This window comes from Paralichthys olivaceus, chromosome 12, assembly GCF_024713975.1.
Source record: "Paralichthys olivaceus isolate ysfri-2021 chromosome 12, ASM2471397v2, whole genome shotgun sequence".
NCBI classification, from domain to species: domain Eukaryota; kingdom Metazoa; phylum Chordata; class Actinopteri; order Pleuronectiformes; family Paralichthyidae; genus Paralichthys; species Paralichthys olivaceus.
This window is the reverse complement of record NC_091104.1, coordinates 7,962,041-7,986,638: the sequence shown is the minus strand read 5'-3', so window position 1 is coordinate 7,986,638 and position 24,598 is coordinate 7,962,041. Positions and strand designations below refer to the sequence as shown.

Below are 24,598 nucleotides of genomic sequence, written 5' to 3'. Positions count from 1 at the left end.
TAGCCACTTCCGCCCGCGCTTAAATCCCGGTAGGCAGTGGGCGGGGGGGGCGGGGGGGCGACATTTTAATTTATTTATTTATTTTAGGCTAAGATCCAATTAGCATGTCACATCTGATTCCGAGTTCATCTGTTCATCGTTAAAACACAGGTAACGAAACGTCAATCGCGTGACATGCTCAGGCGGTGTGACGAAAGTGCGACATCGTGTCCCCCAGAGTTCCGGTGCAGCGGGGGTTCACCATCTTGCCGCTCGCTCGCCCTCTCCTCCCGCATCTAGGTGTCATGGAGCCGTTAAGGCAGCTCCGGTGAATCAGAAACGGAACGCGCCCTCCAGCAGCCGATTTTTTTTATTATTCTTTTCTTTATTCGTGTTCATCCACCTCGTCAACACAACTCACACTTCAACGGTGAGTTGTTGTTGTTGGTGGGTTTTTTTTTTATACCGCATTTTGCTGTGGATAGTCGCGCCGTGCAGTCGCTACCAAAGATGATGAACGCGGGCTGCAGCGCCGGTTGTTGCTAGCAAAGAGTGTGTCAGAGAAAGTTACGCCTTGTGGAGGAATCTGGAAAATCAAAGGAAAGTTTCTGAGGTTTCTCTGGTGAAGTGAAGCTGGTCGTGACGTCCACACAGGAGGAGATGAAGGCCCGTGTGTGTCATGGAGGAGCAGAGTTTACTGTAAGTACTGCGATGCTGTTTCTGATGCTTTACTGCACAATGATCAGCTGTGTTTGTGTGTGTGTGTGTTGTAATAAGACTGAAGCTTCACCTCCTCCTCCTCCTCCTCCTCCTCCTCCTGCTCTGTGACTCTGACACTTCAGTGAAGTCAAATATATCTCCACCTGCTCTTCTCTGGAGTTTGTGGGAGGATGTGTAAACATTAAGTTCACTGTGAGTGGGTGATAGATTATAATCACTATAAAAGAATCTCTATAAATTATGATTAAGTTGTCCGGAAGTTTGTTTTCACATTGCTCATGTCTCACAAGCTCAAAGCTCCCCACAATATTCAATACTGAAAGATTTAATCAGTAAAGCAGCAAATCACATGTTGGAAACTGACTCCATTCAATCTGTGGCACTTTTTGTGTGCATGAATTCTGAATTTATTGTCTAATAGTTGGCAATGTATTATCTTTCAACTAATAAACTATAATCAACTTATCGATAAAGGTATCTGTCGAAAACACTGTTTTATACACACACACACACACACAGAGAGAGAGAGAGCCGTGTGTGAGTACATTGTATTGATTTACTGTAACCTATAACATAGTTACTACTCACTTACTACTATTACTACTTAACTCTAACCCTAACCAGGACCTCAGAAATGGTATACCTCATTAGGACCTGGCTCTGGTCCCCATGAGGTGTATTGGTCCTGACAATGTAAGGTCAGTGTTTATGCTGGCAAAGGTCCCAAAGAGGTAACAAAAATGACTACACACACACACACACTCCAACCGTGATTCCCAGCACAGTGACAGTGTCATCAGAGGCAGCCATGTCAGCCTGACTCGACTTCTTGTCAACTGCATCTGTGAATGTTTTGGGGCTTTGCACGTTATTTTAAGGGCCAGAGAGGAGAGCGAGCCCAGCAGAGAGACTACAGCTGTGCACAGTCTGACTGGCACATGCTTGGTCATGTCCAGTGACATATGATATTCACTACTTTTCTTAACGTGTTGGTCTTATTTGACTGGTAACAGTCGGAAAAGCTTACGTGTTTTAACACAGACTTAATGGACGGTGTGTTTCAGCTTCCGCCCACTGTAAAAAAAAAACGAAGCCAAAGTATCCCAGATTGACCGAGTCACTCTCAGCTGTCAATAAATAACACACTCTGTTGTGTTTGTGTGGCCGCTACGTTACAAGTGAACATGGTATGTGTCAAATGGATTTAAAGGAGACTAGAAAGTATATAATAAGAACAAGTACGTGTCCATGGTGCCTGTGTGCACATCCCCAAGGGAGTATAATTGAGGCCTAGCATTAGCCTGAGTCAGCATGCGCAGTACAGCTAAAAGGAATGCAGCCATCATTGATTTCAGTATTTACACCTTTTGTGACATGTCCACCTCTGCCTCTGCAGTCTAGTGATGAACATTTATATGTGCAGACACTGCTGAATATATTTGAATGAAATTAACTCATTGTTTCAGCTTTTAATTAACTAACTAATCCTGTAATTGTGTCAGAGCTGCTTTAAACAGATTGTTTGCCTCACCAAGGCCTTTTTTTAGAATGCATGTTAGTGTTTCATTTGTTTGACGTTACCACATTGAGCCGACCACAGTTCACCTTGCAATATCTGGGCTGCGTTCACACGCTTTCATTTCGTCCTGAGTGAAACGCATGTCAACACACGGTACAAACCAAAACTCACACTGATTATAACAGTATCCCAAGTGACTGTCTTCAACAACAAAAGCTCTGAACCTTTTTATAGTGGCCCTTGAGAGCTCAATGCACTGCAGTTTAAGGAAACACATGCAAATAGTCTTAAAAAGGAAATAAAGAGAAAGCACACTCATCACAAGAAACTTCTGGTTGGGTTACTCCTCTCACAATCAACTGCTGAGACTCTGTCCTTCTAACTGTGATTCAACAATGCGCTATTGTTTTATTGAAATCATTTTTAAGCGATAATGATAATCTGTTAAGTATCGTTAAAATTCAAGAATATCACTTGGGTAAACAGAGATGATTGGAGATGGCAACTAGGGTCCTCCCTTTCTCCGTTGTGTACAGTAGTTTTATTCCATTCATATTTTTCTATATCTCTTATATCCCTTACACTGAAGTATTGCATGTTACTTATTATCACTTACTAATGTCTATTTTTGACTCTTGCTGCTGTAATATTGGAGATCCCCCCATTGTTAAATAAAATAAAGGATCTTATCTTAAATCAGGGTCTGTCGGTGTGTAATGAACTTGTATTTTACAGTTATAGACAGTTAACAATCAGTTCATAAGATAAGTTAAGAAAAGATAAACCTTTAGCTCCCACGATGGGGAAACATACTGTTACACTAGTACAGGGGACTGCAAAACAGAGATTAAAATAACAATTAAAATGCAGTTTAAACATGAGGAACTATAAACACAGTGATAACATTTACAATTAAAACAGGATATACATATATATATATATATATATATATATATATATATATATATATATACACAATATAAACAGGCACTTTGAAAGATATTGAAACTGCACAAATGAAAACTCTTCACAGAAACATATTTCCAAACTTCTCATTTCTGCAGCCACGTGAAGTCGAACTGAAAACGAATTTCATCATTTCATCTGAAAACCACGACAAAAAAAAAACAAGAAGAAGAATTTGAAGGTGAATAGAAAGTGAATGTCCCCCCCCCCCCCCCACTCTCCCCACTCTCCCCTTCAATTTCCCCTCCATCCTCGCGGTCCTCCCATGTGTGCAGGAATTTCCCGCATGGACTGATGGGGACTTTGCTCCGTAAATTACGGTGCGGTGCGTGTCAGAGGAAGGCCTTATATGGCCATGGAAGTGGGTGTGGCCTCCGAGATTGTGGCTATGGAAGTTGAAGGGGGGGGGGGGGGTCACAAGACACGCAGAGACACAGACTGAGTCGCACATCGAAAAGGCCGCATCGCCAGTGAGTGTGCGTGTGTTTTTTTTTTTGTTTTTTTTTTTCCTTACACCGTGCAACCCTTGTGCAATAACGCGCAGCAGACAGCGGCGGCATCGCGGCGTTCGTGCACATTAGCGCCGCGTCTCCAACCGGGAAGGATCCTGTTTACGCACCGACGTCGACCCCCTTCTTTTCCCCTCTTGACTTCCAGGAGGAGGGGTGTAGGGGGGGATACAAAAGTACCAGCGATGAGTGAGGTCAGCAGCATAGCATGAGTCAACCTTTGGGGATGTGATGCATGCAGTCATCGTCGCGGGTCGCTCGGTTTTGTGCGGGCCTGTGCGCAGCTGCTCGCCGCGGCAGAGGGTGCGATCCTGCGGGCTCGAGCTGCCGCGAGTAGCAGCTTTCATGACGGTAAGTAGGAAGAGGGCAGACTCGGGGGTGGGGGGGCTGGAGCCGCGGTGTCGATACCTGCTGACGGCGTTGTTTTTTCGTGCTCCGCGGTGCACGCTCCACGGTGGCCGCACTGACACTGACAAAAAGTTTTGTTTACCCCGCAGAGACTCACCGGGCGACGATCGGAGCCTCCACACGGGGCTCGTCTCGCGGCTGGAGGATGTTTCTTAACGCCCCAGTCAGATGGAAGGCATGTGACGTGTTATTGATCGTGTTTACAAGCGGGATCGATCCGTGGTGTTTGTTTACGAGCCATGCAGCCGCCACACTTGTGCCATGCAGTGTGCACCGTTGGCTCGTTGCACGGGGACATGGTATTAGTGACTGGATAATCCGTCCTCTGCAACAAAGGGTGTCTCGTAAATAGCGCTGATCTGGCTGGTACACGGAAAGTGATGTGGAGGGGAGGGGGTCCGCGAAGAGTCCTCCTCATCGGGCATGTTTTCTCCTTCTCCATGTCTCCTCATCGTGCAGCCAGGCCGCATGAACGTCAAGCTGCTGTTCGAGCCTCGCACACACACACGGGGCTGGTTTATAAATTAGGATTCGGCGACGGATTAGTGCGGCTAATGGCGCTCGACATTTATTTTTAAGACAATTGAACGTGTTAGTGTGATTATAGAGCTAAAGCCCGGGCTTGTGTAAGGTTGCACTAGTGATGCGTCACGATGATCCCTCACCTCATGATGCCAGTGTGCTCACACATCATGGTCGCCCTGTAATTAGCACTTGTGTGTTTTTGTTGTTGCTCCAAAGCAGTGCAACAAAACCTGATTTCCTTCTATGCACCGTTTCCACAGAGGGGGGTCTTCACTGCTCTCTGGCAACACAGCTCTATGCATGTGCAACATCACATGGCGCTGCTGATGCACACAAACACTTAGTTTTAGCCTCACTGCTTGGGCCATGCAGTTTCCCCCCAGTCAGTGCTCCCCCCTGAGCCCCTGCACGATCTGAACAGCTGCAGCTTTCTATTTTAAGAAGCTTGTGTTTTACTAGGCCACCAGAGCAAAGGGTGACAGTTGTCAGTCACTTTCTAGGTTGTCAGAGCTGTAGAATAATTCATGCAATCATCTAGAGAAATCATTTTATTCTGCAGCCGCTTGTGGTGAACCTTGAAGAAAAACCCTTTCTCTCTCTCTCTCTCTCTCTGTTGAGGTTGTTGACTGCTGCAAAAGAGTGGCAACATTTTCGCTCTCTGCAGATGGACCAAGGGTTTACAATTTTAACAGAAACCGTGGCAATCTGTGTGCATCTTCAGCTCTGGCAGACAGCGCCGTGTCCAAATCTGCTGCAAAACCTGGCCATTAAATTATATTTTTGATAATCACAACGGGTTACTATGGCAATTGTCAGGTTCTAGATTCAGGCTCATCAAAGCCTTTAAGGCCATTTTAACTTTTAGCCCCTTGCGTAGATCTTCTCAGCATGACTCATGCTTGCTCACTCTCAGTTGCCCTTCCTTTCGAAGTGTGCAGCCACAGTTCAAAGGGCACAACTTCCCCTTCTCCTCAATGACTCATGTAGTTGTAAAAAAAAAAAAGGTTTCTTTCACATTCAGCTTTCAGTCAGTTTGAGATTGTCTGGTGGGAAAAGAGGGTATCCTCTCCCTTACAGGTCAGTTGAGCTTTTTTTTAAAAAAAGGGATAAAGTTGCAGAGTGAGACTCAATTGTAAACCCATGGTCCGTCTGCTGAACATGTTTCCAGCGCTGATTTCACGGCCCGTCATTAAACTTGGTGCAGCTCCATCCTCAGATGACATTTCCGGGAACTATTGATTTGGCTATTTTATGAACTACCTTCCTAAAGAATGGTATATGCCAAAAACTTTAGTGTACGTGTTGGCCGGCATGCAGGACCCTATCCCTGTGTCATGTGAGCTAAGTGAATGACACCGCTTAGACGTACCACTACCCTCTATTCTCACACTTGATACCTTTCAGTGGAGGACTATTGTTGAAAAAGCAAACAGCAGGTTTTTACATGGCTGAAGCAAGGATGACAATGAGAGCCCCCTGTGGCTACCCCTTTATTCTGACGGCTGAATGCTTGACCTCTGCCATTTTCTCCATACAGGGTGTTGCCTGTGAATAAGAGAAACTCGCAGACCTCCTCAGATCTACTCACCCCAGGCTAAGGACCTCTGGATGGGTCACAAAGAACTTCAGAGAGGAGGAGAAGATTATTGTGGCTGACCTGGCCCCTGCTCATACTGATTTCAAAATAGTTTCACGGCTTAAACTTAAACTTGTGGCTACCTTTTTGATTTTTTGTCTGGATATATTCAAGTGACACTTGGTGGAGCGTTAGTAGTTGGCTGGTTCGGCGTATTCATGCCCGTCATGAGTGTACCAGCCCAGCAGAAACCCAGCGCCAAAAGGACGGGAAAACGCATAACATTTTTCAACGAACAAAGCGTAGCAATGAAGGAGACTTCTCAGCACCCTGAAGGGTCCTACTATGTCACAGGGGCCACTGCCTCAGACCCTGGACAGAGCGAGGCGGCAAGTACCGTGACCTCCAATCCAGAGGGCCCTCACATGTTCCTCAACTCCGTCATCTTCAGCCCAGATAAAGGTGACCAGAGCAGGGGTCATTATCAGCAGACTGTTCCGATGAAATGGGCCCACCAGGAACCCAATCAGCAGCAGCCATCCCTGTCCCAGCAGCAGAGAGCTGCCTCCTGGAACCCCGTAAGTAACTGGGGACAAAACTTTTCCAATTACATGGGTGGAGTTAACTTAACAGACTCAAGGACCCAGAATGCGTTTGCGAAGTCGATGCACGAGACCTCAGGCATGCAGCCGCATCAACAGCCTGCTAACAGAGCTACAGACAAGCAGCCTCTAGGGGCCACAGATGCCTACAGGGATGCAGTTAAGGCTCGGGGCATGGAGTGGGAGCAGCAGCAGCAGCCCCAGGCCTTTCAGGAATCCTTAAAACCCGGGGCACTGAACACCCAACAGTCCCACCAAGGAGGAAGCTCAGTTTTGCAGCCCTTCCAGTTGGCCTTTGGTCAGCCCAAGCAGCACCTGCCAGCTTACTACCAGACGTTTCAGGGGAACAGGACAACCCTACCTAACCCTCCTAACTACTCAACACAGGCAAAACCCCCACACCAGATACAGCAGCTGCAGAAGCAAGAGCAAATACAGCGCCAGCAGCACCACATAATCCAGCAGCAAATTCAGCAGCAGCAGCACCATCAACAAATGCAGCAGCAACAAATCATTCAGCATCAACAGCACGTGCAGCAACATCTACAGCAGCAACATATACAGCACGAGCAGCAGCAACAAAAGATACAGCAACATCAACAGCAGCAGCAAATGCAACAACAGCAACAGCAGCAGCAACAGCTGCATATTCAGCAGCAAATGCAACATCAGCAGTTGCAACAACAAAACCCTCATGTGCTTGACTATTACTCTGGTGCTCGAAATGCACCCCCGCACCCCCATCCACAGCCTGTGGTGGTACACTCCCAGGAGTCCTCTGCCCCTGCTCCCCCAAAGATCCAGGACATCACCCCTGAACCCCAGGAGTCGCCAGACCCGTTGCAGCCCCCTCTCCAGTCCGAGCCCCTGTCCCAGCCCCAGACACAGCTTCAATCACAAGCGCAGCTTCGTAGATCACGGCGGCTCTCTAAGGAAGGAGGGGCGCCATCAGACAACCCTTTTCTCTCTGTCTCTGCGGATCAAGCGGCAACAGGGCTGCAGGTCTCTCAGAACGGGGCCCGTGACATCCAGGCAGCCCCGACAGGCGTCATCCAGAGTACACGCAGGAAACGTAGGGTGTCCCAGGAGGTCAACCTCGAGACACTTGCTCAGAAGGCCTCAGAAATGGAGTCTCTACCATCACATGTTGACAAGGTAAATGCTCTTTGTTATTGGGAAACTGTGAGAATGTTCAGCCATTTCCCCTTTTAGTGCTTGTATAACTGCTCAGTTGTTCCCTCTCAAGCTGAAAGACCAAACAAACAACCTTAAATAGAAAAGGACTAATGTTCTTAGTCTCAATCATTACATGGGCATTTTTATCTAAACCTGCCGCTCATGCTGGAAGCCTTTAATTGAGAACATCTCAGTGAGAGCTAGAAATGTATTTCTCTAGTGTTATCTCAGGGTATAATTGCATTGGGACTTTAGCTCCCCGAACAAGAGTGGGAGCTGAAACAAACAGCCTAATGCAGCTGCCAAGAAAATTCTGCCAAAACTTGTGTTGTTAGTGATTAACGTGTTGCTGGAAGAGATGCTGAGTGTAATCAACACCCAATGAAGTGTGCACCACAAAAACTGAGCTGCTCTGCCTTGTGGGGGGAAATCTGTGGCTGAAGAAGTCTTAACATGCTGAATGTTGTCACGGGGTGAATGTATACTTTATAAACAGCTTCATTTGGGACTTTTCCGCCCTCACAAAAACAAACCACTTAATAAATGATGCTTAACTCTGCCTTGTGTAGTCATATACTTTTAATCTGCTGAATGTCTCGATTGTGCAACAAGTCCTGTTTCCAAACAGCCCTGAGTCAGTGTGTCTGCAGTTCAGCGCCCTGGATTTGCCTCATGGGTAGCTGATCATACAGAGAGTGTGTTTGGTTACATGCCTGCACACCTCCCCCCATCCCATCAAAGGAGAGAAACACCAGCCTGGCCTTGTCTGCCCCCTCCCTCCTCTCTTGCTCTCTATACAGGGAGGGGTGCAGGGTTGCCCTGCGTGCAGTGCTCAGCAGAATATCTGTCCTCCACCACCCTAGTGCAGGGGCTGGAGTTTTCCACCAGCGATAATGAGCACAGATCCAGCACAGCCACACTGCTGCATGCCTGTCTGCCCCATGTAGATGCAGTGTGCAGCAACAGAATGCATCTGTCTACAGCTGCCCTCTGATGTGGTGGCTCGGAGGGCTTTGAAGCTGCTGGTGCCCACCTATTATGGTTTCTAAAAGTAAAAATGTGAAGAATTCTCTCCCGGACTGTTTCTTTTACATGCATGTAATGCCTGAGCTGCACCTACCAGTGCAATCCAAGGCATGGGGATATTTCAAAATGTGTCCTTGTTGGTTAATTTTGAAATGCTTTTTACTGCAGTTTATTTTCTGTGTATGGATTCTGTCGGGATGCATCTCAGTCGTTGAACTCATATTGACACCCCGATCTTGAGTATTGACTTAATTTTCTTTACACATTAAGTTTTTGTGTCAGGTGAGGAACAAGGTTGCAGAGTTTCCAAATTATTCTATTGACTTAAATTTGGCATCCTGCCCCAGATGAATTAACCTCCACCCAAATTGATTTATTGAGTTTTTTTCTTTATGTAAGTTGTGCTAAACTGCATTTACTTAAAGTTGTTGGGGGATTACAACCTCTTCACTTGTTGCTTTGTTCTCTGAATCAGCTACACACGTGGATTTTAATAGTTGTTGAATTTGAAAATGTGTCACCTAAAAGCTGATGATGAACTTGTGTGTGTGAGCTGCAGTTTCGAATGTCGCATTGAGGAACAACAGGATGAAGCTGTCTTTTAGATTTTTGTTTCATTTCAGTCTTTAACTGTGACAATAACCAAGTTTGATGCGTCACTGACCCCCTTCAGGAATTGAAACGATCAAAGATGTAATATTGTTCCTTGGTTTAAAGCTGCAACTGTAATCATTATTTTTCATTAAAGAAATATAGTGTTACTCTCTGGATTAATCATTTTGTGAAACATCACAAAATTGCACATTATGACTTTAAAGCTAGATTAAAAGTCATAAAAGACTAAAACAATAAGTGTTCATATTTTCGAGTCTGGAACTTGTGGATTTATTTTCTTAAGAATCACACACAGATAACATTGATTTAAGTTTTCAGATCGATTTCATACATTTGCAGGGTTCTTGAAACACATTTGCATGTGTTCTTATTTTATATCCATTTCAAAACAACTTTCATTCTCCATGTAGGAGCCCCACAGGCCGTGGAGTCCCACTGCATCAGAGGGTCTGAACGCCAAGCGGCAGCGAGACGACAACCTTCTGCCGCTCGTCATCCCCGTGTCTGTCCCGGTGCGGAGGCAGGAACCCTCCTCCCCTGACCGAGATGAAGCGGCCTTGGCTTCAGGCTGGCCCCCGAGGCCTTCGAACCCCCAGGACCTCGGCCGTGCAGACCACCAACCCTCGGTCATTGTCACACGGAGACGCTCACTCAGAAACTCCTTGTCAGAGAGCTCAGAGCAGGTCGGTGCACAACAGACATCTGTTCTGTCTTTTTTTTTTTTGCAGTGCCAGCAAGTTTTGCAATTTCATTTTGTAACGGACCTTGTTTACCAAAGAACAAATAATTGAGGGTTATACCCTTCTATTTCAGTCTTCTTCATTCTTCTTCCTTCCTGTCTGAACTCAAGCTATCAAATCCTTGAACCCTTCAACCAATCAAATCCCCATCGCCCCACTAAAACACTGCCCCTTCCCCCCACCATGCTCAATGTGTCCCCTGCCCCCATTTTAGTCGTCCACACATTTCTGTCTTTCCGTCCTTCAGTTGGTGGTTGGTGGTGGTGGGGGGAGCTTTGGTGAACTGTTTGCCCTGTCCCAGATCAGGCAGATTATCAGGGTTTAGCAATGCAATACTGTACATTATGTACGGTACAGATAAGGACTGGGTTTCCTTGTTTCCTCTTTCTCTCCCTCTCTGATGTCCCAAGCCAACTGTTGTTGATGGTGTATGTGTTTTTATGTGTAATTAAAAATCATGTATCACAGTGCACACAAAGACCCCTGTTTTAAATTCACCCAAGATTATCTTCTCCCACCAGAATGGCGGCACGGAGGGGGAGAAAGACGACGACGGAAAAAAGTCCAAACGGCGTCCCCGGCCTGAGCCCCTCTTCATCCCCCCACCAAAACCGGGCTTATTCATCGCTCCGCCCATCTACTCCAGCATCACACCTTACCAGAGCCACCTGCGCTCCCCTGTACGGCTGGCCGACAACCCCCTCACCATGCCCCCTTACACACCTCCGCCAATCCTCAGCCCCGTCCGCGAAGGCTCGGGCCTCTACTTCTCCACTTTCCTGTCTTCTGCTGCAGCCGGCAGCCAGGGCCTGCCGCCGCCCGCTACGCCCAAGTCGGCCACACGCAGTCTGTTACGTTCTAGTAAGTAGAAAAATAAAGTTCATACGACTTCACTGATTTATCGCCAGGACATCTGGACTATGTAAATTCAAACATTAGGCAATAAACGTCTGGTAACTGAACTATGAAAGTTGCTGCAATAACGCTTGTGATGTAGCCCTGTGATTATGATAATGTCACTGAGTGGATCTTGCGTTGCTGTCGCCCGCAGACAGCTGCGACATCACACCCCCAGTTCTGTCTGCGATGAGCGAGGTCACTCCAGTGAGCATCGAGCCGTGAGTATTTTTCCTCTCCACATCCCAAAAATCATCACATTCTGCTGGGTTTGGGGGTTGTGTGTCATTTTCAGATAAATTATATGGCCACTCAAACTCCACGCAGCATTATCGTAGCTCTGCAATCAATTATTCAAACCCAAACACTGGGCTGAATCATGAAATGTCTTGAAAGAGAGTGCAGACCTCTTGAAATTCTAAACCCATCCTTTAAAGTGGTCCCTCCCCTTCACCACTGTTACCACTGGAATCTTTTGCCCTGTCATCCATGGTCAGATTTAGTGGCAGCATCCACCTCCTGATCTAACGACGCTGCCTAATGTCTCCCTGCAAAATGCATCCTGTCATAACATCTCCATATTACCTGTCAGATGGAAGCCTTAAAGCTTTTTGAAAACGAATGGCTGTTTTTTAGGCCTGTGCCTGAGCTCGAACACAGATGGGAACTGATAAGAATGGACACATATCTTAAACATGTGGCTTTTGTTGACGTTACACATTCAGTACTTAAGATTGAGGACACCCATGGTTTAATGCTACAGCAAACAGGAGTTGAGCTTCACTTGGTCAGAATCACACAAGAGTAACTGGTGTGTCTGTTCTGGGTGTTGCCCAAAATATTGACATTGTTTCATTCCACTGAAGTCCAGGTGGAATTTTCTAAAGTTTCGCAGACATTTTTATTTTTGTCATTTTAAACTGTTGGTACTCCACATGCATGGTCCCAGCTTTTGTTTTCTCCTTTCTCATTAAAAATCACTTATCATCAACATTATTCTGGATAAATTGTTTTATTTTATTATGAACTAGTGCAGTACCGGTACTTAGGTAGGTGAACAGGTGAACTCCGCCACTAACAATAAAAGCCACCACAGAGAGATGTAACGTGAATACATCAAATGGATGCTGCAGAAAAATAACAATAATAACTCAAACAAAATCTGAATTGAAAGGTTATTCTCAGATATACTCAAATGCAAAGTAGATTCCAACAAAGTAAACAACCCAAAGCAAATAAGACATTTAGTTGCACAGTCCTCATAAATGTAAACACAGCCCTTGATAGCTTGGATGTTTATGAAAAAAGCAGAGAAGGGGAGTGTAAGGGCATGAATATTTGTATTTTTTTTAGTTTTATCGACAGTGAGGTGCAGTTTATGGGGGTTTGTTGTGCAAGCTGTTGCATGAGAGGTGCCAGCTGCTCAGTGGTCAGTCAGGGACGAGCCTGTGAGGTTTCCCATAAATCATGGCTTCAACTGGTTCTGGTGTACTCCCAAACAAACGGGAGGCATCAGAGTTCCAACTTTTAGTACCCCGTCCTCCCTTGGGAAGGCTGCCAGAACACAAACACACACACACTCTCTCGGCTGTGTGTGTGTGTCAGCTGGCCTGCAGCCCAATGGAAATGCAGGGGAGGGAGGAGACAGAAAGAGATTATCTGTGTGAATGCAACGTGATTTTCACAACTACATCACAGTGATATCTGGTTTCAGCCCCTTTAAAAATGTCTTTGAGTTGCATGTATGGGTCGGAGCCCTTTCTTTCCAGGAGCCTTTTATTTGTATTGGATTTTTGAAGCTCATTCGGTTTGAAACTACAAATGATGAAAGGCATTTGCATTTTATTCATCATGCTGAAAGCACAAGTGAGCTGTGTAACGAGCTAGAATTCAAAACCCTGCAGGAATTGCCAGAGAGGCTGCACAATCTCCCCGTGACTATTTAAAGATCATGGCAGAAAGAAAAGCTCGGAACATTATCTCAGGAATAAATCCAGAGCTTCACTTGATATTTATACACAGTGTCTTGCCTGAAATATTTAAGAGTGAATAAATGCCTCGTAACAGCAGAGGCAGAGTTTGATCAAATCCAAATTGAGTCGTCTCCAGCCCCGTGGCTAACACTGATGTCCTGTTTCCAGACGGATAAATATTGGGTCGCGGTACCAGGCAGAGGTGCCAGAGCTGAGGCAGCGGTCAGTTGTCGAGCTGGATCACCATCGTGCTGATCTGGTCTGGTCTCCTTTGAATGAGCTGCAGGGAAAACCTGACTTCCATGAGAAAGGTAAGAGTAAATACCTGACACAGTATTCCACAATCATCACCTGATACAAGGGGCATACATATGGAAGACTGGTCGTTGGCGTGTAGTTTTTTTCACATATAAGCCTACCAGTTTCTTTTGTCAGTTTTAATTCAGTCTGAGACTCAAGTCGGTCATTTCCTTGTTTGCAAAATACAGAAGTATCTCTCTATTCTTATTACTTCAGAGATGTTTTCAACAGTTTATGATCGAGCTGATGCAATGACTTTTTTTAATATGGGAAAAAGGCCCAACAGTGTTTGAAAAATAGAACCCACTGAAACACTGTCAACATGGGTTGTAGGTCTGGGTGTGATGGCGTCTATTGGACTATTGGTGACCTGTGCTGACTAATACTAATCAATCACATAAAACTACAAATTTTATACTGTTAAGTACAGTTTGAATGTTCACTCTCTCTTAAAAACTTATAAAACATTGTCACCATTGTATGCAACATAATAACAGAGGTCATAATTGATCTGTGTCTCTTTCAGTGGAAGATCTCATGCACCTGGCCTGCTCCAGTGTTTTGTGTGGAGGAGGCACCAACCAGGAGTTAGCTCACCATTGTCTGTACGAATGCAAAGGCGACATAATGGTGAGTGTGACAGAACAATCCTTATTGACCGGCCGGGGGCAGGGATTCACAATATTAAAAAGAAAAATGAATGGGTGCTTGTGTTCAGCAAACACAGCTATTTATATACGTTTCCTTCTAACCCACAAACCTGCTGTTCTCTTAAAGATTAACTTGACTCGTGAAAAACAATGAAATCTTCATGTTAAACATTTTATCCCCACCTTGATGGAATGATGGATCAAAATTGCAATAGTTTATAGTATTTTTAATTTATACGTTTTTTTGTTTTCACAATGTGAGGTACAGTTGACTCATGATTGTATTAGTCACGTATGTGAGAGTCGTCATAGAATTATATGACTATGCTTTGTACCTGGACAGAAACACATTACTGCAGTGTAACTGGGTTACGGTTTACTTTCTGCACAAGTGTCTGTGTGTATGTGTGCTAAAGCTGGTTTCCATAAGCAGGTTAAGGGTTCACCGAAATCTATGAAACTAGACAGTTTGATTCCTGTCGGTGAAACCTGATATCTTGATTTCCTGGTCAAGAATTCAATCCAAGTCCAACCAGGACAAAAAACAAAACAAAAAGTGATAAGGCGCTGTTCATGTCTTGCTCTCTCACTGAAAACATGCAGGTGGCAATTAGAAAAATACGATACGTGGGAAAGGAGAAACATGATGAATGACCGGCTGGGTGTAAACGTTACGTTTAATGTAATCAGGCTGATGCAGTGCACATGCCTCTGACTTCCTGCTTTAACTCGCTGCCTCTCCAGTAACCTTATCTGAGCTCTGAGTGATTAGTGAACAACAGTGACTGATATGCAGAATTTCACTTTGCTCTGTACTGAAACTCTGAGACGACCTGAGATGACTGGGACTGTGAAACAATTGTAAATGTAGCCAGAGGCAGAGTGATGCTGCTGCATGTGGAGCAGAGGAGCCGCACATGCTGTCAAAGAGCGGTGTGAGGGAGGCAGATGAACTATCTGTCAAGAAATGTTTTTTTAAATTGATCCATAGGTAAATTTATTTTTCATGGAAAAAAGCTCTAAATTCTGAAAAGTAAAGGAGGATTGCACAAGAATGTTTGCTGTATTTGTGCATTGTTTATGAGGACATATTGAAATATATATGCATATAGAGACAGTTGTAAGTATACAGGCAGGTATGGTTGACAATATGAGTATAGAATGGTTTATGTCACTAACTTGAGGAGGGAAATGTTTTTTCTACTTCCAGGATTCCAGGTGAAATCTACAGCATTGTGCAGCATATTGTTGTTTCAGACGTATTTTGGTTTCCATGCATGTGGTCGGGTTAGCACGTATTTCTTAGCCGTACTTGAAAGCAGCAAGATTTCAGGCCCTAGCAACCAGCACTGGTCCAGTGTTGTCAAGGAAACTACGAGGGGGGGGGGTTGTCAAAGCACCCACTCTCTGCAGCAGTCCAGCTCTAACTGCTGCCTTTGTGCAGCAGTTACATGCAACATCTATGCTCAGTGAGACAGTTCAAACACCTCAAAGTCATTTTTTTGACAGTGCCAGATGGCGAATCATCATCATAATATGATGCACCCGGGTACTTGATACTTGCAGGAAAATGAGAGCGATCGTTATCTCACTCTCCAGTGACCTGCGAGATTCATGGCTCAGTGTTTTTCTTCTTCTCTAGGTGTATAAAGCAGAATCAAAGCCACAGTCAGCTGGTCTGGCAGCAGCGTCCTGTTGCATAAAGGCTCAGAGGAGTCACTGTTGTGCAGTTAATATGCGTAAAGTTTCCTCATTTTCAATTCACATCTGAAATATTGTTTTTCAGGCTGCTCTGTCGCTCCTGATGCTGAGGAATCCAATTTTCCCCAAGTCTCATCATCTGACAGACTACCACTACTCAGGCAAGTCACATGAATTCAGAACTAATGGGTGTTTCAGTTTTATTGTGTTTTCTTTAATTGTGACTGGATGAGATGTATTTGCAGCTGAAAGTTGCAATTTATTGACCAAGAGAAATTTAACTGTTTAGATATTTGATTTCAAGAAAGAAATAGCAAATGCTCCCAAATTCCAGGTTTGTTTAGTCTGAAGTGACATTACGTTGATGGAAAAAATGTACTTTTAAGTATTTTGGACATTCTTTATCGATATCGACAGCAGATCCATTGATAATGATCGCATTTGTTAATTAAAGCTCTAGATTGACGAGTAAACTACCAGTCACAGAACGTTGACTGAACTTGTCGGTGTCAGAACTTCTTTGCTTCCTTATCTCCTTAACTGATAAACTCCACCCCTCTGGCGCTCAAAGAAGTTCAGAGCAAATGAAACAAACAGTTAACTTCTGTATTTGTATTTGTGCAACACATCCGTAATCTGAGAGAGCGTTTCTGACTTATTGTGACCAAACAGTGATGAATTATCTCAAAGCCCCTGCCTCTGAGCTGTGGCAGCTGCAGCAGAGAGAGTGTGGCGTGGGTGGTGGTGGTGGGTGGGGGGGACTGTGGAGGATTGTCAGGGTCAGCATGATGAGGCAAGGAGGGGAATGGGGAGGGGTTTTCACTGTATGTGGTTAATCCCGAGCAGAAGACAGGAACAGCATTGTTAATCAAGTGATTTGAGTGAACGTGTGGGTTCAAGGGGGGGGTTGGACTGAACTTGTCTGGGCCCACACACACACACACACACACACACACAATGTAATTAAAGTAGTCACTAACACACTGCACCTCTCTCTCCTCATCTGTCCCTCCTCTGTCTCTCTGTCGTCTTCGTCTCCTCCCTCAGGATCAGACAGCTGGACGGCAGCTGAGAGACGCCAGTTCAACAAAGGCATCACCACGTACAAGAAGGATTTCTTCATGGTGCAGAAACAGGTACGTGTGAGCTTTCAAACGAACAAAAGGTCTGTAAAATTAAAAAAACTCTTAATTCTAGTCATGTTTACGACTCTCGAACGTCCCAGTTTAACAGTGAGCACTTGATGATATCCATTCCTTCCCTCTGGCGGGGCGGGGAAATGGAAATCCAGTCACTCTGGAACAATGTTTCCTTCCCATTTGATCATTTGCTGTGTCACAGTCAATTACCGCTTAGGAAAACTATTTCATGTTCTTATCCGAACCACTTCACTGAGCATGGCCGCGGCCAAATTAAATCAAGTTTCACAGTCTTCAGTTGCCAGTCCACCAAATTAAAGAGTTTCAGTTTAATTCATGAATATGCTTTAGGCCTTTGTCATTTGAGAAACTGCAATTTGATCTTTTCAATTAGAGGAGTGAAAGTAGATCAATAGAAGAGATCTGCTGTTTTGATAATTGAAGAAGTGCCTTCACATTTTACCATGTCAGCTTTTCAAATGGAAGCATTTGCTGCTGTTTTTTTTCGTACGTCTGAACTGATGATTTTACATGTAATTTAAAGATAAAACAAAATAATCTGCACGTTACATTACAACTGATAATCTACAGTCCCAGTTGCAATTAAGGTTCTTTGTTCAAAGAGTTCATGTATTTTCCTGCTCCTCACGTGCAGCACATGACTGTGGTTGTAGCTACTTAAAACTCCAGTAACAGTGTGTGTGTGTGTTTGTGTTTGTTTTTGATAGGTGACCACAAAGACAGTAGCACAGTGTGTGGAGTTTTACTACACGTACAAGAAACACGTTAAGATCGGCCGCAACGGGACGCTGATCTACGGGGAGGCGGAGCCTTTGGAGAGCAGAACCACAGAGGAGGAGACAGACCAGAAGGTCGGTTGAATGTAATGTTACATGTACTGTAGTAACGCTAGAGACTGCATTTACAGTGTAAAGTACTATTCTAGTGATCAGGACCAATCAAAATAGTTTACTTCACATATCAACTTCTCACACTGGGGACAATTTGGGGTTCAGTGTTGAGCCCAAGGACACTTAGACACGCAAACTGGAGGATCTGGGAATTGAACCACCGACTTTCTGTTGCAGAGAGAGAAAAACAAGAAAAGCCAGCTCAGATTTTCATTTATCAAATAAAAACACTCCACCATTTTGTATCTCAGGCAATAAAACTGATGCAGATATTTCTTTCAACCATGGAAACATTGCAGGTACAGTTTTGCCGGTTGTCATGGTAACTGTGCAAAAGCTACGTGCTTATATAGTAACAAGTTTGAAACGTTCACATCTTTAAACGTTCGCCTCTCTCGTAACATTTACTGCATATAATTAAAAAAGCAAATTTTACAAGGAAGCAGCCGTGTGAAAGGTAACATGTATAACACACATGTATAACACACATGTATAACACTCTTCAGAGTCTTACGTATATCTGAGTTATCTGCTCCAGAGCTTTCTCTCCCAGAGTCTTATTAGTTCATTCTCCCTTGACCTGCAGGTCTCTCACAGACTGGAGCCCCAGCGGGAGGAGGACAGCAGGAAGTGGGAAGGGTCAGCTGACAGGAAACAGGATGTCGGCTCCACCAGAGTCACACACTCACTGCAGCCAAATGAGAACGTAAGTGTGAAATGATCAAGAAACAATAACTGTAAAGGAACCGAGACCAAAGGCTGGATTTCATTCATGCACCAGTTAAGAAAAAGAAAGACGCTGTAGGTCCCATTATCATTGTCCGAGGTTTTTTTACTTAATACACTGATTTTATTTCCTGTATAAAACATGAATATTGAGAAAATAATGTGTGACTATGATAGCTCCTGATCACGTCACGTTCACTGACAACAGTAATTCTCAGCTGGACAGATTATTTCTTTGTTTCTGCAGTAAAGATGTTGCAAGATGTTTTGGACTAGTTCCCCAGTGCAGACAAAAAGTGCAAATCCGTGCAGGACAAAAATAACGTTCCTAAGCCTCCACAGCAAAGTAAGCAAGAAAAAAAAAAGAAGACTTTCAGAGGAGCGTGACTTGACCCTTGGGAGAATCCTCAGTTGTCCTAGTCACACTTCAAACTTGTGTCCTTTTGAACTCTGCCCCAGTTGTCCTGGTGGACGTATGTTGGATTTGCTGCCCCCTGCTGGAAGTTCAGAGCGGAGAACTTGGCTGATGTCAGCTTCTCTGGATTGTGCAACTCCCCATTATGTCCCTCAGTAAACAATGACTCAACAAGAAATCTTTTTCCTTGGTATTTCCACAGCTTTTCACCATTTCATGCACACATGTTGTTGTTGTAAGTTCCAGGCCAGGCATTTATATCTGCGTACTTTAACTGTGTGTCCATGTGTTTGTTTACTGGCACACGTTTGCATGCCACTGAAACACTATCCGACATAAAAGCAGATTGTAAAATAGCTTCAGGCTCATTATCTTCGTCCTAATTGCTCTCAGTGACTGTGTTAAACTCGAGCTGTTGTTTTTAACTGCACCTCTCTGGTTTTTACTGTGCGTGCAGCCTGGGAGCGTCCTGATCATGAAGGGCCAGGAGGACGTGGGGAGGGAGCAGCCTCTGTCCAGGGTCATCCACCCCCCTCATCCGCCCGCCTCCAAACAGCGCCACGATGACAGCGCGCGGCGGACGACCCCTGCGACGGTCAACAAAGGCTCCGCGGCTCAGGAGGGAGAGTTCCCCTGCAAGAAATGTGGCAGGTTGGTGAAGAGAACTGTTGTCGTGTTGGAGACGCTGTTGTGACTCTGTTTACTTGTTGGAGAGCTGACAGAACTTACTTCAGTTACAGGAGCAGCCTTACACTGAACTGTGCACATGTAAAATGCAGAATTCCTACAGGAACCCTTGCTCCTGCTGTTGTCCACTTATTGGTAAATAAAAGTGTGGAAGTGTTTCATGGTGTCTGCTGTGCTTTGATTAAGCAACAGCACGGCAAGACCAGGCCTGTTATTGCCAACCGTGTCCTAGCAACAGAAGCCCAGCAGAGACAGAGCATCGCACCTCTCGTTGATGCGACTCTACCCAGTGACATGACAAGAACTAAACGCTCAGTTTAAATACTTCCCCTGCTCAGAGCGTGCTCATTATAGATCTACCACCTCTAGAGTCTGATGAGTACCGATACAGGAAGTCCGCTCAGGTTTATCAGACACTTACAGTCGTCACAGGGTTCAGACGATACAGAAAAGTTTGTCCCAGTTCACGTGGCTGCACATGTGTAGAACTCATAGGATCATTTCACTTCCATTTGACTTTGATCTGTTTAACCTGTTAATGAGTCAAGTCTCTTTATATGTCAACATGTTTGACTTTTGTCTCATAATTGTAAACGGAACTTCTCCAGGCTTTGAACTGTTGCTCAGGCAGAATGAATCATTAGTCAGCACGAGGCTAAAACGATGACACAGTCACACGGTCACTTCCTGATTGTTTCTATATGGTCACGACTCGACTTTCAACGCTGTTGAGCAGAGGTGTTGGCAAATTTAAATAAAACAAACCACGACCTCGTCGTCAGTCCAACTTTTCACCGCTTCATTTATGGAATTTTCTGTAACTAAGCAACAAGCTGCAGAGTAGACAACCTGCTTCCTGTTTACATTTTGTGGACAGAGGTCGTTCTAGTTTTATAATGAAAACAAACAGGTGCGGATGTGCGGCTAGTTTCTTTGCTTTTTCTTTTCTACTCTGTTCCTCGTAACAACATTTCCATCAAAACACTTCTGACCTGCTCCGTCTTCCTCCTGCAGGATTTTCTACAAGGTGAAGAGTCGCAGCGCTCACATGAAGAGCCACGCCGAGCAGGAGAAGAAGGCGGCGGCGCTGCGACAGAAAGAGGCCGAGGAACGAGCGGCGGCGAAGGCGGCGGCCGAGGCGGCTGCCGTCCTGGCGGCTCGGCGGCACAACGGGACCCGGCAGGTGGGCGGGGACAGCACCAATGACGACTCGTCAGACAGAGATGACGAGGACGACGAGGACTGGCAGTGAGAGGAAGGTCGCGCACGCTGACTGTTGATGGCTTGTTCTCTGGGATCAGAGGAGGAACGAAGGATTCCTCCGGTGAACAGTTTGCAGAACAAGACGACTTCCGTTGCTTGGCACATTCAGGGACAGATTTCCCTCCTGCGTACGTGTTTGAGTGTGAATGTGTGGAGTGAGTGTATGTGTGTGTACTGTGTGAGTGAGTGTGTGTGTGTGTGTGTGTGTTTCTCACCAACGCCCCTTTACTCTGCTTGAAAAGCTTTTCAGGAGTTACCTCTCTTGGTCACAGGGCTCGGTCAAATCAAAGCCATGCCGCTCCTCTCGGCGCTGTCCTGCCCTCTACGCCCAGGCCGCGGCCTTCCTCAGCACTTTGAGTCTCGCCCCGCTTCCTTCGTCCGTCGTGGAAACTTGTTCGACCTCCTTCCTCCTTTTTTTTTCCAGCTCTTGGATGAGCCACAACGCGCATTTGCTCGAGCTGCGTCCTCGACTGTCATCACGTTTTGACATTACGAAACTTTGAAATCCGACAGCTGGAGGCGGTGAGGCGAATCAGAGGAGGCTCTCGCTGTTGGTTTCTCTGCACTAAGACGGACAGATGGACGGACGGATGGCATGCGCAGCCTGTCGCCTCTGTTCCGCCGCTCCTCTGCACTCGAGGCTGCCAAAAGCTTTCTCAGACGCATGATGTGCACCAAATGGGTCCCGTCTCTTTTGTGAGTTGTTCATTTGGGCTTCAGTTCTGTGAATCTCCCCCTCGTCACTTTTTACAGTTCACCGTTTGTTCCTCACGGTTGATGCCTTGGATGTTTTGATAATTTTTATCTTGAAATGACAATCAATTTTACACTGTTGTTGTTGTTGTTGTTTTTATATAAATATATATATATATATATATATATATATACAGGTGAACGTTACTTTTTCTGCCTGTGTAGCTATGTATGGTTATTGTTGTTGTTTTTTGTGAATGTTCTTGTTGATGATTATTATTAATATTATTATTATTATATTCTGTTTTTGGCTGCAATTGAATTGAGCGCTTTTTACCGTACATGTCCATAACTTTTTCTTCTTTTTTTTTTTTTATTTAAACAAAAAACTAAAATAATGCTACTTGCTGCCTGTTTATACCTACGGGATGTTTTTGGGAGAAGCCAGATATGAAGAAAAGGCAGAAACGCAATAGAACAAGTTGACCCCCTGTTACCAGAGCGCCCAGCCCCCTCCCCTCTCTCCCACCTCTCTCTATGTGGCGCCCGGCTGCTCTGGATGCCTCGCTGTCAACACAGTAACTGATCGGAGCCACCGTCTCCGCAGGTCTCTATAGATGCACAGAACACGGTGAAAGGCAACAAACAGCACAAACTCATTCAACAAACAGTTTTTGGAAATAAATAGGCAGAAGCGACTGTGTTTTTTTTTTTCTTGGTCATAACAAAGAATAATCTACTGATACAAACTGGAAAAGCAGAAACTTACCGTGAACCAAACTGAACTTCGAGACCAGACATCAACACGTTTCCTCTCCACCGCGACAGTTGAGGGAGTTTTCAGTCGAGACTAAAATGAAATTTCACAGGATATTACAGTTTTTTTTTTTTAGAAGGCAGAAGACAAATTCTTGACCCTAAGAAACCTCAGCCCAGATCTCACTGGAGATTCAGCTTCTTCAGAAGAGAAATATTCTTTGCTTTTTGACCCAGTTATCAGCATCTACTGTTTAACACAGACTGTTAATAATTGTAAAAGTACTTGACTGTAAACCACACATCACCCAGCATCACTGACACTCTACAGACTGTTAAGAATCGCTAAATTAGAAATGATGAATTCTACCACATTGTACACTTCCTGTTGATGACAAATAGTTCATATTAAAGTGCAGCAACATTCTTACCTGCAAACCAAACTGAATTCTGACATACGACGTTTGCCTTAGTTTTGAGAAGCATATCAACCTCTATCACACGTTCTCACAGTTTACATTTGACACCTTCCACAAACTGTTGTTGACAATAAATCATTTACTTACAAAACATTAGTGAGTCAAGCAACAGAATAACTAACTGCAAACCTCAATTTAGTCCGATTTTGTAGATTCATGAAATATTCTGAATGCAGCGTCCTGTTTGTTTTATTAGTGCTTAAAACCTTTTGTGCAAATCATACTTGGGTCACAGTTTACAGGTGTTTATCGGAGAATCAACAAGAGACGTGAAACTTACAATATTCTGTTGCTTTCAAAGACTCATATCTACATCTGACAGTAAAATATTGAATTTAAACAAACAAAGATAAAGAGGGAGAATATTTGAGAATGTTTTTCTCAAAACAACACACACAGTGAAAAATGAACACGATTATCAGACTCATATTTTCACAGTGAAACCGATTCGAGCAAAAATATCTGATGTGTCTGAATGAAAAACGTTTTTTGTTAGAGTCCTTTTAAAACCTGGGTCAGCCGTCGCTCCAGGGCGGCGTGACTCTGCTCATGTTCACGTTGGGGGAGTGAGACTTAAATAATTCAATAAAAAAAAAAAACTTGCAGATATAGAAACATTAAAACAAAGTCTGCTGGAACTGTAACATCAAACCTTCCTGTGTGTTATTGAAGTCAGTAAGAGCTCGGTGCTGACACCGGTCACACCCACAGTGTGTGTATCTACGGCCTCCTGTTGTTCTGATTACCTTGTTGCTGATAGCAGCCACTGAGGCGGACGGTGGAAACGCTGTGTTTTGATTCCTCCCGCTCTCGACATATCTCCACGTTAAGCCCCTCGGCCCGGAGCCAGCCTCTGTTGCCGTAGCAACAAATAGGTTAAAGGGTTATTTTCCTTTAAGGGACAAACCACAGTGGGGAGTTGGGGGAGAAACGGCTCCAATTACAAGTTACTCCACAAGTTAAACCTGGGTCTATGCACAGCCTGTGTGTGTGTGTGTGTGTGTGTGTGTGTGTGTGTGTGTGTGCGTGCGTGCGTGTGTGTGTGTGTGACTGCTCCGAGGTCAAATGTTTATCCGTATGCCAGTCAATGGGAAAAACACGTTTTGCAGACTGTTCACATGTTTGGTAATGTTAATTTATATCTGCTTTTTATTTGGGCTCATCTCTGGGTTCTCATTGAAGCGGGGGAGGGGGGGGGGCTGTTTTAAAAGCAGCAGTGATGATGAGACCGAGGCCGCGGCACAAACGCAGCTGTAAACCTCCTCGTTTCATCCAGATGGTTCATTAAGGGAAATTTTTGGGATAAAGGTTTATTTAGCTAAAAAAATTAGAAGATATATATATGGATGAAAAGCTATGTTGCATACTTTCTATGCTATTTTCATATGGGGTTCACACTAACGTAGAAAATGGAACGGAATCTCAAGTGCTTTTTTTTCTAGTGTAATTTATTTGTTTTGATTTGATTTTTACCACCTGTGTTTTTAGTAATGATTCATGAAGCACTGTATATTAAAGTTTTAAAATATTCTGCAGGGTTTTGGATGTGTCTTGTGTCCCCCCCCCCCCCCCCCCCCTCCTCTAATCCAACAATACAAAAAAACTGTCACTGATGTTGATTCCATTTCAGTTCGAGTTGCACATGGG

General features: G+C 44.6%; 1 protein-coding gene across 6 annotated transcripts; it reads left to right on the top strand.

The window, feature by feature from the left end:
* Positions 1–13: 13 nt before the first annotated feature.
* On the top strand, positions 14–24,482 carry mideasb (mitotic deacetylase associated SANT domain protein b). 6 transcript variants are annotated; one of them, XM_069536381.1, is made up of 14 exons: positions 3,618–4,044; positions 4,191–4,276; positions 6,164–7,959; positions 10,032–10,304; positions 10,883–11,222; positions 11,413–11,479; positions 13,400–13,542; positions 14,058–14,161; positions 15,968–16,043; positions 16,930–17,018; positions 17,750–17,893; positions 18,519–18,638; positions 19,531–19,724; positions 20,775–24,482. In XM_069536381.1, exons 3-14 carry the CDS (start codon positions 6,421–6,423, stop codon positions 21,010–21,012), a joined length of 3,327 nt encoding a protein of 1,108 aa, XP_069392482.1. In that variant the 5' UTR covers positions 3,618–4,044; positions 4,191–4,276; positions 6,164–6,420; the 3' UTR covers positions 21,013–24,482. The 6 variants fall into 6 exon arrangements, with proteins under 6 accessions (XP_069392483.1, XP_019965372.2, XP_019965370.2 ...); XM_069536382.1 differs by lacking the exons at positions 3,618–4,044; positions 4,191–4,276 and adding an exon at positions 14–678; XM_020109813.2 differs by lacking the exon at positions 4,191–4,276 and having other exon boundaries at positions 3,541–3,654.
* Positions 24,483–24,598: the final 116 nt, after the last annotated feature.

What these genes read in the sequence shown, in the direction of transcription:
- mideasb (XM_069536382.1), top strand. Translation starts at nt 6,421, where the DNA reads ATGCCCGTCATGAGTGTACCAGCCCAGCAGAAACCCAGCGCCAAAAGG. An exon ending in ACCTGACTTCCATGAGAAAG is followed by an intron (nt 13,543 to 14,057) that starts GTAAGAGTAAAT and finishes TGTCTCTTTCAG; the next exon opens with TGGAAGATCTCATGCACCTG. An exon ending in AGGAGGAGACAGACCAGAAG is followed by an intron (nt 17,894 to 18,518) that starts GTCGGTTGAATG and finishes CTTGACCTGCAG; the next exon opens with GTCTCTCACAGACTGGAGCC.